General features: G+C 48.2%; 2 protein-coding genes across 2 annotated transcripts in view; one reads left to right on the top strand and one right to left on the bottom strand.

Moving 5' to 3' along the window:
- Positions 1-3,931: 3,931 nt before the first annotated feature.
- serpinf1 (serpin peptidase inhibitor, clade F (alpha-2 antiplasmin, pigment epithelium derived factor), member 1) lies at positions 3,932-6,815 on the bottom strand (the record flags this gene model as incomplete). The annotated part of the gene is made up of 7 exons (XM_084450086.1): positions 3,932-4,182; positions 4,559-4,769; positions 4,942-5,081; positions 5,357-5,560; positions 5,777-5,932; positions 6,354-6,546; positions 6,753-6,815. 7 exons carry the CDS (start codon positions 6,813-6,815, stop codon positions 3,932-3,934), a joined length of 1,218 nt encoding a protein of 405 aa, XP_084306212.1.
- Positions 6,816-9,731: 2,916 nt separating this feature from the next.
- Positions 9,732-15,204, top strand: part of LOC311318882 (tyrosine-protein kinase receptor UFO-like) — a gene marked incomplete at both ends in the record, with an annotated part of 10,895 nt that continues 5,422 nt past the window's right edge. Inside the window, 11 exons of the mRNA XM_084450315.1 lie at positions 9,732-9,810; positions 10,185-10,392; positions 10,480-10,580; positions 10,671-10,853; positions 11,052-11,132; positions 11,454-11,569; positions 11,682-11,877; positions 13,872-14,011; positions 14,139-14,283; positions 14,513-14,642; positions 14,783-14,874. Coding sequence (XP_084306441.1) covers positions 9,732-9,810; positions 10,185-10,392; positions 10,480-10,580; positions 10,671-10,853; positions 11,052-11,132; positions 11,454-11,569; positions 11,682-11,877; positions 13,872-14,011; positions 14,139-14,283; positions 14,513-14,642; positions 14,783-14,874 — 1,471 coding nt within the window. The remainder of the gene's footprint in view (positions 9,811-10,184; positions 10,393-10,479; positions 10,581-10,670; positions 10,854-11,051; positions 11,133-11,453; positions 11,570-11,681; positions 11,878-13,871; positions 14,012-14,138; positions 14,284-14,512; positions 14,643-14,782; positions 14,875-15,204) is intronic.

The following is a 15,204-nucleotide window of genomic DNA, read 5'->3' as shown; positions in this document are numbered from 1 at the left end:
GACCAAAAGTGTTCCTTGCATTCTGCAATCAAAAAAATGAAGTAATAAAGAAACCATGGGGTGTTTTGAACTCAGCATGAGCCAGGGAATCCATTGCTACCATAATTTTGAAGATTGGACAGTACAGTTCAAAAGTACTGGCATAAACGCAACTCCAACTTTGACATGCTGGTGGCGCTAGACTGCACGAGATGTCAACATGAGGCTTGGTGACAGATGTCATGAGTGTATCCCAGATGAGTGTGCCAAATGTGGTTTTGATAGATTAAAACATTACTGAGATATGATCCCAGTTCCTATTTTGCAGCTTTTCTGTCAATTTTGATTGGCTATCACGAGCGAACGCAATGGACAATCCAAAAATCCCTGTAGAACTTTTGTGGACATCGGTCTATAGATTGTGCATACTGCGTTTCGTGCAGATTGGTGAAAAAACGTAGGAGGTGATACATTTTAAATGTTTTACACAAAGTGGCGGGAAATCCAATAAGGCGGAAAATGACATCATGAGGTGTGTTGAACTCAGCTTGAGTCAAGGATTCCAATGGTAGCTCATTTTTCAAAATCAGACTTACAGGTCAAAAGTTGTGTGCATAAAAGCATTGCCAACTTTGACACGTTGGTGGCACTAGAGGGTTCGAGGTGTGGACATGAGTCTTGGTGAGGAGACACAGGGGACTGTCATGCATGAGTGTGCCAATTTTTACAACTTTTCACCATACGGTTCTATAGGCTGCCATAGACTCCCATGGCAGAAGAAAGAAAACGTACAAACACAATGGGTGCTGCAGCAGCTGCACTGCTTGGCCCCCAATAATAAGTGCTCACATATCTATAGCGGTCTGATTACCTCTGTCCAGTGTGAACGCAAACAATGCTAGTTAGATAAACCATTTAAACATCATGTACATGTTCTCATATGGCACTAACTGTATACATTCCTATGCTGTAACCTATGCAAATCACTTGACAGTTAAAGGTATACTATGTTATATGTGGATTAAAATAAACATTTTTTCAAAAATAATACATCCATAGGGCTTTGTGAAGGCTGCAGAGTAAAAGTATTGCTTTTCCATAAAAAATTATATGTTGTCTGAAATTATTACATTATGAAATGTTGACAACCCGACAATGACACTGTTGATATCATACCAGCCAATAGTATTACAGTGTTGGTACTGCACACTGGGTTGCCACGTATTATTCTAGCTTCACCACTGTGAGATTAGCAGTAGCCAGCTAACGTTATACTTCCATGAATTAGCAGCATTATAGATGTTGGTTAGCATCAAGTGTGTGTGCGACTATAAAACGGCAGCTTTTCCGCCACTTCTGCTCACTCTTTTCAGCTAAACCTTTGGTAAAATGGCCGAGTTTTGTCGTCCTGCTTCTCCGCCTGAGCCCCGGCGAACCATGCGATACGAATCTCAAAAGCTCAGTGACCGAAGAAGGAGCAAAAGTCGGATAAATATCGGGCCAGCCTTTGCTCGTTGGACGGAGTTTATGGAGTTTCATGGGATAAAGTCGCATGGTGACATGGCTACTTTTCTACTAGACCGGTAAGCTAGCTAACTAGCTATCGTTATCTTTCTTGGAATCTGCATAGCCAGACCTAACGTTTTCTCCACACTACAGCATCTAACGTAACTTATTACATGGCACTCTGAAATACTTCATTGTGATTACTGATTAGTGTAACATTAAACTGAAACAGTGCATTCTCTGGCATTTTGGAAACCAATACATTGTGTTGCTGCAGTTAGCTTAGCATTCGACCGCTTCTAGCTATCGAATGGCCGACTGGTGTAAGATGGATAGCCTAACGTTAGAGAGATAAATGTAGGCTATGGTTATGTTAATAAAGCTAACAATGATGTTGTAACATGCATGCAGCACTGCCGATCTGATCTGAACGATTGATTCATTATTACCATGGATCGGTATTGGGATTGATCAAGGGCGAATGTGAAATAGCAGCCACGAACTCAGCGGGTTATCCGAGATGCGGTAGCAGCGGCCAAAGCTCCTGCTGGCGGGGAGTGAAGCTCTTCAACTCGCCGGTCACTGGCTCCCTGGAGGAATTTAGCCTGGCTGCAATAAAGTTATCGCGAACGGAATGAATACCATCTAGGCTACTAGCAAACAAAACATGTTCAGTTATATTTAACCTGTTAAAACTAAGATGCCTGGATGAAAAAATAATTTCTCCAATGGATATATTTGACAAAAACAGGTTAATATGCAAGCCGGTTTTCATTGCTAAATCAAAGCGGGGAGAGCCGAGAGAGCCGGGAATTCGTGCGTCTACATTTCACATAAAAGTGAACTTTTTCGTGTACGCGCGTCGGACAGAAAAGCTCAACTGCGCAAGTACAAAAGTCACCGGAAATAGTGAAATGACTACAAATTTGCCAAGATGGCGCGGTTCAATAGGGCTTCATTGTTGATAGCGGTCAGTGAATGGAGTGACTAGAATCCAGTTCTATTAATACATCCATGGTGTATCCACAATGATAAATGAGGCCCCAGACTTCACGCAGTTTCAGCTCCCTGAGCCTCTCTGTGAGCAGACATTAGTTTACATAGCAGGCGTCTGGACAGACGCTCACTGGCACCCGACTCACTTCGCGACCTTGGTGTAGGCTAAATGGACGAACCTGTGTGCGCGCGCGTTTGCTTCCTCTTTTATAGACTAGCCTAGTTCCTTTTTTATCCTTTCTGCAAACACATCCGTTCCCCACTTCCACATTCCCTCTCATCCATTTGTGAAAGTCAGATGATTAATCTGTTTCCTCGATGTGGGTGTGGATAGAATGCCCAGTGGTGTCTGACAGCGAGAGAGCCGCATTGCTTTCACATACCCATACCCAATCCCATAGACTACTCGCCGCGGCCCCATTCACCCCCTGCTGAGTTAATGTCCACTGCAGCAATCTATCAAGATGCTGTTAGATAACAGTGAGATAACACACTCTCACTGAGACTGACATAATACACATGATGTAGAACTCTATCTACTGTATAGCACGTGTGGCTCTTTGGGTGCGGAGAGATGACGCTTGGTGAGTGAGTTTATGGTGCCCTCTACTGGAGAAACAAGGAAGCTACAGTATGTGGAGAACTTCATAGACAGGCCTCTGTTGGCTGGCAGCAGGGAAGGGGATACAACTGTAATGTGTGTGTGCGTGCGTGCGTGAGAGAGAGTGTTCTCCTCCAGGCACAGCACTGCTTGAGTTCAGCCTAGCATTTACCATAATCACAGAAATCAGTGACACACACACACACAGAACACAAACTAAAGAGTAGACTGAAGAGTACGGAACGGAACTTATGTTTAAACAATAATTTAAGTGATGATCTCTACCAAATCCACCCAGCACTGCTAAAGAAGAGCATACTGCTTCACTGCTGCTAGACAGGAGGACACAGGCTCTTTAACTGGTTTTATTTATTCAGTATTGTCTTTGGGTTATCAGTATCATCCATATCTCTGAGTAGTGGATAGAATACACATGGTCTGCTGGTTTTGTTTCAACATGAAAACAGTTCAGTTACACATTTTTCCTGCATACTGTAACAGGACAAGAAACATCTTGGCCTTGAATCGTATGAGCCTAGTGGAAGAGAAACAGGTCCACAGATGTGTTACATTGTAAGCCTGGCTTCCTGTGCATTCATGAGACAAGCCTTAGCTTAACAACGACTTGTCTCATCTCCTAGGACCTGCTAAGAGGGGTGTGTGTGTGTGTGTGTGTGCAGGGCTGAAAATTAACACCTGCCACCAGCCAAATGCAGGTAGAAATTTCCAATTGGCGACTAGATTTTTTCATCTACAGTCCCCTTGGCAGGTGACTCAAAAAGTTAATTTTCACCCCTGTGTGTGTGTGTGTGTGTGTATCGTGTGTGTGTATGTGTGTGTGTGTGTGTGTTATATCCTCAGGTTCTTAGGATTGACCACTCTCCCTACAAAGAGCAGGGCCCCCGACGGCTGGTCCCGGACCAGGAACAGGAAGGGGCGGTCCACGCGGTAGGATTGGCCGACGGGCGAGGGGGCGGTCCTGGCATACTGGGTGCCCTCTGGGGCCATCTCCATGACAACCTTATGATTGACACTGCTGAGCTTGGCTGCCTGAGTTGTGATCTTCTCCAGGTCTGTCTCAGCCAGCCAATCAGAGAGACCTGGAGTGAGGAGAGAGAGAGCGAGAGAAAGAGAGAGAGAGAGATAGAAAGAGAGAGACAGAGAGAGAGAAAGAGAAAGAGAGAGATGAGTCAATTTGACGCTATCATGTATAAGGTCAGAACTGGTGAGAGAAGAAGTGGAGAGAGAGGAAAGGAGGAGTGAATAGGAGAGAAAAGAGGAGAATAGAAGGAGAGGAGAAAATGACAGACGGAGCAGGAGAGGAGAGAAGAGAAGATGAGAGGAAAGAAGAGGAGAGAAGAGAAAAGGAGAGAAGAGGAAAGGAGAGGAGATGGGAGAGGAGGAGAAGAGAGGAAAGGAGAGGAGATGGGAGGGGGAGGGGACATGAGCGAAGAGGACAGAAGAGGAGGTGCCCACCAAGGTCAGGAAGCAATGGCAGCAGGTCTGTGGTGTAGCTGAGTTTTAGGACAGGCAGGCTGAGGGCCACCTGCACGGGGGGCAGGCTCATGGAGAGGTCCTGAACGAACTCGGCCGTCAGAGTCTCCTCCAGCAGCGTCATGTTCTGAGTGACGGCGTCAGGAAGGAAAACAAACATGCTGACATCATCCTGCATCTGGATCTCGGCAATCTGGGGATAAAGAAGACCAGACAGGCATGAGTGTGTGTGTGTGTGTGTGACGGGTGGGGGGTGGAATTGGGATTGAGAAGGATATACTGGACACACATACACTCACCCACCCACACACACACACACACACACACACACACACATACACACACAGAAACAAACTAAAACTCACTGAACAGCCCAGGTCAGAGTCCACACCCATTTTAATTGGGTAGTTGTCCTGATGCATCATGGGAATGCGGGTGGGTGCCTCTCCATCAAGCTGGAAGTCTTCCATCGCTCCACTCTGACCAAACCGTGTTATCCATTTACCTACACACAGACACACACACACACATGCGCACACACACGCACGCACATACAAACACACACGCGCACACACACGAACACACACATACGCACACACACACAAACATACATACGCGCATACACACACATGCATAGATACACAAACAAATGCATTTTATTCATAACACACATAATCTGGCAAATCTATGGGGACACATTATAACATAATACCCCACTATTCTTCTATCACTGTACACTGTATGTGTTCAGTGAGAAAGAAAGTGTGATATCAGGTTTACCTTTGAAGTAGGCGGCGCCCACAGAGACCACGTTGGGGTTCCGACCAAGGGGCTTGGAGAGGAGGCGGTCCACCTTCCCGCCAGTCTCCTGTTTCACCCAACCATTGATCTCCTTGACGTCCTTAGACCCGCCCATCAGCGTCTTAGGTCGCACCCCATACTGCTTCTCCACTGAGGCAAAATAGTCCTGCTTCAGACGCAGCCCTAGACAGACACACACACACACACACACACACACATACATGCACACATACACACACACACACACACACACATACCAGTGCTCAGAAGGTTGACTGTACACAGAAATCAAGACATACTGTAGGTGAACACACACATACACACCAACAGTGACTGCTGCAGCTATTTTATGTGCTAATGCTATTGCTCTTACACACACACACACACACACAGACTCACTGCGAGCTAGGTATATGCGTGCCGCAGTGCTGAGGCCTTTTCCTGGTGCTTTGACGGAGGAGAGCAGGTCTCTCAGAGTGTCGTGGAGCTGAGGGTCCTGCAGGGTGTGGTACCTCAGAGCTCTGAACAGCTGCCTCTGAGAACGCTCAGACGCTCCTGACAGACACAGACAAAGAGAGAGAGACACCGAAAGAAACAGAGATGGACAGAGAGAGAGAGACAGAGACAGAGACAGAGAGACAGACATAGAGGTACAGACACAGGAAGACAGAGACATACAGACACAGAAAGACAGAGGCAGAGACAGAGACAGGGACACAGATAGAGAGACGCACACAGACACAGACAGACAGAGATACCGAAAGAAACAGAGATGGACAGAGAGAGAGAGACAGAGACAGAGAGACAGACATAGAGATACAGACACAAAAAGACAGAGACATACAGACACAGAAAGACAGAGGCATAGACAGGGACACAGACACACAGACAGAGACAGAGAGAGTTATAATAGATGTTTAAATGGGAGCTCCAGACCCTGATTGTGTAAAGGGAATCTACCGGTACTGAGGCTCACCCATGGCTAGCTGAGTCAGCACCGCAGAGATGCTGATGGGGGCCAGGAACACGTTGGCCTTGGGGTCCTGGCCCGCCAGTGCACGGAACAGATTGTAACCAAAGTCTGAGGTGGCAGCTCCCATCTTGGTTCTGGGTGTGGTGAACAGCTCCACATGAGGCTCCTCCTCCGCTCCCGCCTCCTCTGTGTCCAGCTGGCCAATCAGGAGAGTCGGGGGAGGAGACAGGGCATTATTCACATGGGCACGGCAAGAGAATGAAGAAGCAGGACACTGTAGGAGTCAGTTGAACCCATATCATTATTGTGTGAGCTTCTGCATACTGCGCTCAGCTACAGTGTCTATTAAAAAGAGTGAGTTGTTGACATAAAGAGAAGACATGTAAAGTGGAATGGTCTCACCATCTGAGCAAGAGAAAGAGAAAGGGCAGCTCCCAAACACAGCAGCACAGTTGTCCCCTTCATCCTGTAACACACACACACACACACGCAGTCAACTGACATGGTAAAATTAAGTGTGTTTCTGTTCTAATCATGGTGGAGTGTGAGGAGGGGAACATGTAAACGGGGACACTGACACACACACACATACACTTTTTCTTTCTCCCGCTCTCTCTTTCCATCTCTTTCTCTCCTTCTCTTTCATCTGTCCTTTCCGTCTCCTTCACTTTCTTTTGTTTCTTGAACACATCTGGTTTCCATTGAGTTTCTCCTGGTTTCCCACCAGAAAAAAACCCTCCATCACAGAACCTCAGACCACACACCCCATGATCTGTTCTCCTCCTCCTCCTCCTCCTCTGGGTTACTCCTTCCCTTTCTTCTCCTCCTACAGTACTCCCCCACTGTTCCTCTGCTCTGCATGCCTGATGGTGAACCCAGACACTCAGATTTCAACCCCCAGTGCGACCGTCCAAAAAACCACAGAGGCAGCTGGGCGCTCCTGAACTATCTGTGTAGCGGTGTAACTCTCCTCCTGTGCTTCTGTCTGTTGAGGGGGCGGATGAGCCACACTGGGACTTGATTCATCTCAGGCACATGCAGTGGAAAGATATTAACTTGCCTCAGACAAGAAACATTTCCTCTCTTGGACGGATCACAGGAAAAAAAAAAACGGATGAGTCGTACAGTCTAATGAAAAAGGGTTGAAGACCCAGCCACTGCTTGGCTTCACACTCCCAACACACTCCAGTGATTTCTTCACAACACACATGATGGATTCCCTGTCAGCCGAGTATGTGTTTTTGGCTTGGTGCAGGTCCTGGGGCATGACCAACTTCCACTCCCAGTTCTACAGTTCCACAGTAACAGTGTGTGCCCCTGCTGCACACAGCCAGGCCTCAGGGTGTGAATGTCGCCTGGACATGTCTCCTCCTCACGCAGGCTTTCCAATCATTCACCATGTTATTAGTTATTGTGATATTACCCTGCCCTGCTAAGAAATAGGAACAATGCCATGCTGGTTGAGCTATGGAAGAGGGTTAGCCCTATTCTGTGTTTATTGGTACATGGGTGGAATAGAGATGTGGAGCTAGAATACAGTATTGTCTGTCCTAGAACTGTACTGTCTGGACTAGAACTATACTGTCTGGACTAGAACTGTACTGTCTGGACTAGAACTGTACTGTCTGGACTAGAACTGTTCTGTCTGGACTAGAACTGTACTGTCTGGACTAGAACTGTACTGTTTGTCCTAGAACTGTACTGTCTGGTCTAGAACTGTTCTGTCTGGACTAGAACTGTACTGTCTGTCCTAGAACTGTACTGTCTGGTCTAGAAATGTACTGTCTGGACTAGAACTGTACTGTCTGGACTAGAACTGTACTGTCTGGACTAATACTGTACTGTCTGGTCTAGAACTGTACTGTCTGGTCTAGAACTGTACTGTCTGGACTAGAACTGTACTGTCTGGTCTAGAAGTAGAACACTGTACTGTCTGGACAAGTGCAATGAATAAATGTTAATTTTCTATCAATATATAAACATTCCATATACCATCACAGACCTAACAGCAAGTCCTAACAGAAAATCCAGGCTTTTCTGATTTACAGTAAATTTTTGGATAAATCAGGAGGCAGCACAATCCTGCTCACTTCTATTGTCATGGGAGTCCCAGCTCATTCATTAAGGTTTAATCAACAGGTGTTGTGGTGGTCAGTGATCAACTGACAGGAATGAAGAATCCAAACTTCATTATCTGACCCCATTTTCGTAGTTGAATTCTCTGTTGTTGCAAAATGCTTTTGGCGTTTTTGCTTTAGGCGTTATTTACAAAAATGTGCGTAAAACACTGACCTGTATGAGAGAATGGTCCACGTCGTCCGTCCGTCCCCTCCGAGGCTCTCACTGGTCGACAGCTGGTCGAGTGGTCCTGAATGTTGATGCAAGCAGAGATGGAGCGACCCCGCCCTTCTTTGACGTAGTGAGGAGGGTGAGTTTAGCAACCACTGAACAATTTAATCGCACAACGAGTGCACTGTGCGCTAACGTTTCCAAATGTGGTGCCCAAAGCGGTCCTTGCCCAAGTTTTGCTATGCACTGTGCTTATCATTCAGGAGTCAGGTGATGAACAGAGAACACTTATATAACACTTTTATAAATTATACTATCAAGCAGCGTTTGAGCTATATTGACATTCTATGAGCTTAGTTTGATCGTGGCAACAAGCCAATGTCTCCACGTCTACTGACACTATTTCTCATTTACAGTAGGGGACGCTGAAAGACTTCTGCTTTTCCAAGAAGCTCTTCCATAGGAAATTCGGATCTTTTGACCGACTCGGATCTTTGAATCTCGTTCAGTCAAGCGAACGAGTCACCCACAAGACTCGAATCATTCGCGAACGACAAATCACCCTGTGTTCAGGCGCACACATCCTATAGCCTAATTCCTCCAAACTTGTTGGTCATTTAGCCTCAGACTAAAATTGTGCTGCTCCTCGGGAATTTAAAGTATGTCTGTTGCAGGGTAAAGTGTAAAGTAGGCAAATAGTTAAATAAATAAATAAAAATAAACTATGGCCGTTTGGAGGGAGTGTGTGTGTGATGTAGGAGGGGAGGGAGTAACAACCAGCGGAGAGCGAAAACTAGAGAGGACCAACATTTAGCAACGGGACATGGAAATTACCGCCACTGAGATTCTTGGGGTTGGTCAAATTCTGAAAAAACTTAAAGCTGTAGATTGGATTGATTAGGCCACAGGATGATACAAGTTCTCCCACAACTCATATGCCTTCCAATTGCAAGAAACCCGACTGAAAAACAAAACAAAAAAGAAAGAAAGTCTAACATCTGAATGATGTTGAAGGAGGAGTATGTTATTATTTATTGTAGAATGCCATTTTTAATTTCCTAGCGGTTGAAGTCGGAGGCTGTTGGGTGAAGGATGCGTTTTTCTGGCGGCTGGAGTGCGCTCTTCATAGTCATCCTTCTGATGGATCTCAATGAGGTCGAACCTGTTCCAGGTGAGTGATCAATGATACGATTGTTGTATTGATGCATTTAAATAGTTGAAAACACACTTTATTTACAGTTTTGTTTACTCTCAGCCGTAGTATTCAAAAGGGCTCACAACACTTCAAGTTAAACTTTTTATTTACCATATCCAACAAGTAGGCTACAAGTAGTTAGGCTACAGGCACATTGGAATTCTTGGTCCTGCCACTCTCTACAGTTGCTCATCAGTTCCTCATGGTATAGGTACATTTTGTAATAGATGTTTACTACACTAGGCCTACTCCTGCCAACTCAGTTCACTGTACAGGTTCATTCCCCCACATCCAGTGAATAATTCCCTCTGGATCTTACAGTTCAGCATGTTGTCCGTCTTCCATTCCAGAGTTCCAGTTCGTGAGGAGCCCCGGGAACCTGACGTCGTCCCTGGGGAAGCCGGTGCAGGTGTGGTGCTCCCTGCAGGCGGACGGGGGCGGAGAGGAGCCCCCCGACGTGGTCTGGCTGAGGAACGGTCAGGCGCTGGAGTACGCCGACACCAACCAGGTCCAGATGCCGTTCCGTGAGGGGAGCTGGCTGACCATCAGCGAACTCAGGTCTTTTTCATTTCCGGCTTTGAACGTTCGGCCGACTGAGAAGGCGTGGTTGCATTTCATGGCCGTTCCTGTCTTGTATGTCTGTAGGATTGAGCATGTGAAGCTGTCAGATGTCGGAAGGTACCGTTGCATGGCGACGGTGGGTAGACAGGACATGCTGTCTCAGGAAGGTTGCATCGAGCTGGAGGGTGAGCTCTCTCGTCTGTCTGGGTATCTCCACCAGCCTCTCTGCTCTCCCCTGTCTGAACCTTACCTGCTCTCCACGTCATCTCTGACAGGAATCCCTCATTTCTCGGTGGAGCCTGGCGACTTGACCGTAGAGGCTGACAGCAGCTTCAGTCTGCAGTGCGCTGCCCACGGGCCTCCGGAACCGGTCCGGGTCATCTGGCTCCTGAACGGGGGGCCGCTCAACATGCTGGAGGACTCGCTCTCCCTCTCCCCCTCCTCTCTGAACGTCACAGGCAAGGAACCTTAACCTAACCCAACATGCACCAGGCCTCCCTCACTGTGTCTAGGTTTAGCTCTTAGCAGCGTCGAAACGTGCACTGTCACAGTGACTCGCAGAAACCCACGTTGTCCATGTATACTCTTTCCTAAAACAGTACCCTGCACCGTTTATATGATATCCTCTCTCTGACCCCTCTCCTCTCACGGTCAAGGGCTGAACCAGACCAGCCGTTTCTCCTGCGAGGCCCACAACAGTCGAGGCGTGGCCACCTCCTCCACCGGGACGGTAACAGGTCTGTCACTCTGACGCACACACTCAAACTTTACTCACTGACGCCTTCGTGTTCCTCACAGAACGGCGGGCGTGCAGTAGGTGAATTGCCTCCTCTCCAGGATATTTTGCTTTTGCTTCTGTAAACTGTTGAATCCACTTCCCAGGGTGATTAACGTGTAGTTTCATCAGTCCTGCTGGTCAGCGCCCTTATCCTCCTCCCACAGTGGGACGCACTGTACCGAAAGGATGGGTTGAGACCAAACCAGGGCCTCGCAATGATAGACTGTACTAAACGCTGAGTGGATTCTGTCTGACTAATAGCGTCTATGTCCTGCTGTAGTTATCCCCTCCCAGGCTCGGAGCGTGAAGGCTCTGGAGGTTACCAACTCCTCCCTGCTGCTCTCCTGGGACCCTGGCTTCGGCGGGGTGTACCCCGTGTCTGTGTGCTCCGTTCAGGTAGTCCCCAACGTAACTCTTAACACCCGCCTTTCCACGCCCGTGTCCCTCAGTGCTACAGCTAGTCTGTCTCCGCCGTGCTCTCGTCTAAGTTCTGTCTCTGTCCTGTCAGGTGGCTTGGTCCGGCCCCTCCCAGACGCCCCAGCGCAGACGGCTGGTCCAGAACCAGAACGTGAACGTGCCTCCAGCGCGCCACCTGGTCCCTCAGCTGGAGCCCTACACCTCCTATGACGTGAGAGTAGCCTGCCGTAGCAGCCAGGGGGCGTCGGCATGGATGCCATGGGTGGCGGTCCGCACCTCTGAGGGAGGTAGGCCCAAATAAGGAGTTCCACTAAAGACAGTAAGGGGGGCTACTGTGCAGTCTGAGCGAGACCACTGACCTTTGTCGGACTGTGTGGTTGAATGTTTGTTTTTTTGCCCATTGATCATTGTGATTTTTTTCTATTGATATGGATTGAAGTAAGTAAGTAAGTAAAAGTTTATTTGTATAGCATCTCTCTCAGCACAAATGCACAGAGTGCTTCACATAAGGTGCAGGTAAAAAAAAAAAGTGCATAGTAAAATAAATAACATACATCACAGTAAAACTAAAAAGTATACAAAGGAATTTCAAAGGCCCCTATACTAATACAATAAAACAAAGAATGACAGCAGGACCTACAGATATGACATCATCAGCAGGGCTCAAACGTGATGATGTCAAAAGTCCCTGAATCTGAATTTTCGAATTTTTGAAATGCGAATTAGGGTCTGGAAAGGCTCTCATCCCAAGTGATGGTCTCATCTCGGTTGGAATTCTAACCACTGGGCCAATCAGCGTCCTTTGAATGTGATGACAGAATTAAACGTCGCAGCGATTGATTAAGGGGTGACCTGCACTGAGGACTCCTTCGGCAACGCCCGTCTGAGTCTGATACATTTTCTGTCAAAAAGTCAGATGTATTCTAGCAGCCTAGAACTCTCAGTGCACGGCTGAGCAGCAAAATTAGGGAGGGGTCCACCGCACATTAAATCCACATTCTCATTGTTTGCTCTTTGAACTATAGCAACGGACAACATGCTGCTCTCCCTCCGCGGTTTTAAATAGAAGGCTGTGAATAGAGCTAAGTGAGTTTAGGAGGAGGCACCCAGGCCATGAGGGAAACAGATGAGACATTCTCTATTCATGGTTTGGCAGAGGTGCCGGGTTCCTGCTAGGTCCATAATGCCGCAGTGTGTTTGAGTTAAGGAGAGCCGAGCAGAGCAGCGGTTTTTCCGTGCCAGCTCAGGGTTTCCACTCTGCAATGTGGACCTGTTTGTGGAAAAGGAAAGGAAATAGAGAGACACTTAGACAGAAAGCAAGAAGGGGAAAGCTTTAAGACCACAGCGGTGCGGCTCCCATCAGCACTTCTGAGTTTAAAAACGTATCTTAAAGAACGGAGAGGGAGGAGATATGAGAGAGAGAGAGAGAGAGAGGGAGAGAGTAGTACAGTAGTAGTAGTCAGTGTAGTCGGGGACAGGGAGTGGCTCAGAGGAGTCTCTCTGTCTGAGACACACGCACATTGTTTGTACAGAAGGATAAACCATGCAACGTTCTGGGCTTAATATCACATATGTTGTTCAATACCCCCCCCCACCCTAACCCTACCCCCCCCCCCCCCCCCCCCACACACACACACACACACACACACACACACGTCACCCAAAATGAATGTTTTAGGGAGTGGTTTGAAAGCTGTCCTCTGTCATACCCTCCTCATATCTCTGTCCTCAGCCTGTTATGGATGGCCAGCCGGAGGTAGAGAGGTGAGAGGGAGGTCTGACAGTCTGGAGGATGGAGGGAGAGCAAGAGGGGGGAGGTTGGGCCTGTGTTTCGGGGGGGGGGGGGTGCAGGGAGGGGGAGGGGAAGGTGGAGGCTGGGTTTCGGGGTGGTGGGGGGGTGGGGGTGCAGGGAAGGAGAGGGGGAGGTGGGGGCTGGTTTTCGGGGAGAGGGTGTTTTCGAGGGGTGGAGGGAGAGGAGGAGAGGAGGTGCCTGTGTTTGCATTGGCCGAGGTAGGGCCACATGTGGAAACCATCAACGGTGGAACACTGATGACATCATCAGGGTCCGGTACAGCCAGCTGCCGCCCACTCTCTGACTCACCGTCACCACATGACAAAGATGCCTTTATCTGCTCGTCTCACTCATGATAAATATTAGCCACTAATCATTTTTACAACGGAACATTGGCGTGTACAATATGAGTACAGAAGTGCAGGTCTAGAAACATACTGTAGCAGGTTGTTGATATACTGCAGTTATTATTTGTTTTTGTTTTGATAGTGCCAGAGGCAGCGCCCGTCAACATTAGAGCTCTGTTTAACGGAACAGACGTCCATGTGAACTGGAACCAGCCGCCAGACGGACTGAACGGTCCGTTACTGGAGTACAGAGTAGAGTACAGCACCAGCAACATGTCCCAGGTAGAACATGTACCCTCAACATTCTTCCCTCCCTCTCTCTCTCTCCCCCTCTCTTACTCTCTCCCTCTCTCTCTCTGTCACACGCAAACACAGCGAGTCCAGTGATAGTTTCGCCTCTCCGTTCTAGGCTGTGGTTGAGCCGGCACAGTGGCCAGAGCTGGCCCTCCGTCTGTCGGGCCTCCTGGACACGGTCAGCCTGCGGGTGTGCGCCTGCACCAGGGCGGGGTGCGGCCCCTGGAGCCCGGCCCAAACCCTCCAGTACAGCCGGCCCGGTGAGGCGGGGAACCCACAGCGCGGGGGTGGAGGGCAGAGAGGTGGAGGCAGTGGAATAAGCAGAAAGCAGAGCGGCCATAATGAATAAACAGTGCTAGCGTTCGGCTGGACTTGAGATGATAGTTATACTGTAGTATCTTTTTCCCGAATACGTATATGCGATATGTTTCTGTTACAGCATGTTTTGTGTTTCGCCAAGGCTGACCTAGCTCCCCTCCCCTCTCCCAGAATTGTTCCCCCAGCAGGCCTTCTCCTGGCACTGGTGGTACGTGGTCATGTTGACCGCCGTCACAGTGGCACTGATTGGGTTCATTCTGGCATATGTCATCATATTACGACAAAAACAGACATGCTTTGGGTACGTACAGACCTCTGCTCTTTGAATACATCACATCGATTTACTCCAGTTTGATTCCTTTGTACGTACTTTAAATTCCCAGGAACGTTCTGCTCGTTCATATCTGTGTGTGTATGTGTGTGTGTGTGTGTGTGCAACAGGAAGGAGCTTTACTCTCTGAGGAATGACGGGGATTTCGTAGTCAGATACAGCGCTCGGCGATCCTACAACCGTCACGCAAACGAAGCCACATGTGAGTTGAACAGACACATTAGAACAGGAACAGAGGGGAGGGGGAATGAGAGATGAGGTATTTAACACTAGCGAACGCTGCAGAACAATCAGACGATGTGCCGCGGGAAACAGCTGGTGAGGCTCTGGTTTCATCCTGCTCCTCAATGTTGATCAGGGCCAGATGTTGGAGCCAGAGAGAGAGAGAGGGAGGGAGACAGAGAGAGAGAGAGAGAGAGGGAGACAGAGAGAGAGAGGGAGCCAGAGAGAGAGAGAGAGAGGGAGACAGAGAGAGAGACAGAGAGAGTGAGAGAGAGAGAGGGAGACAGAGAGAGAGAGGGAGACAGAGAGA

This window comes from Borostomias antarcticus (genome assembly GCF_949987555.1).
Source record: "Borostomias antarcticus genome assembly, chromosome: 15".
Classification (NCBI taxonomy): Eukaryota; Metazoa; Chordata; class Actinopteri; order Stomiiformes; family Stomiidae; genus Borostomias; species Borostomias antarcticus.
Note: the sequence above shows the minus strand (reverse complement) of the source record. Positions and strands in the feature narration are given on the sequence as shown.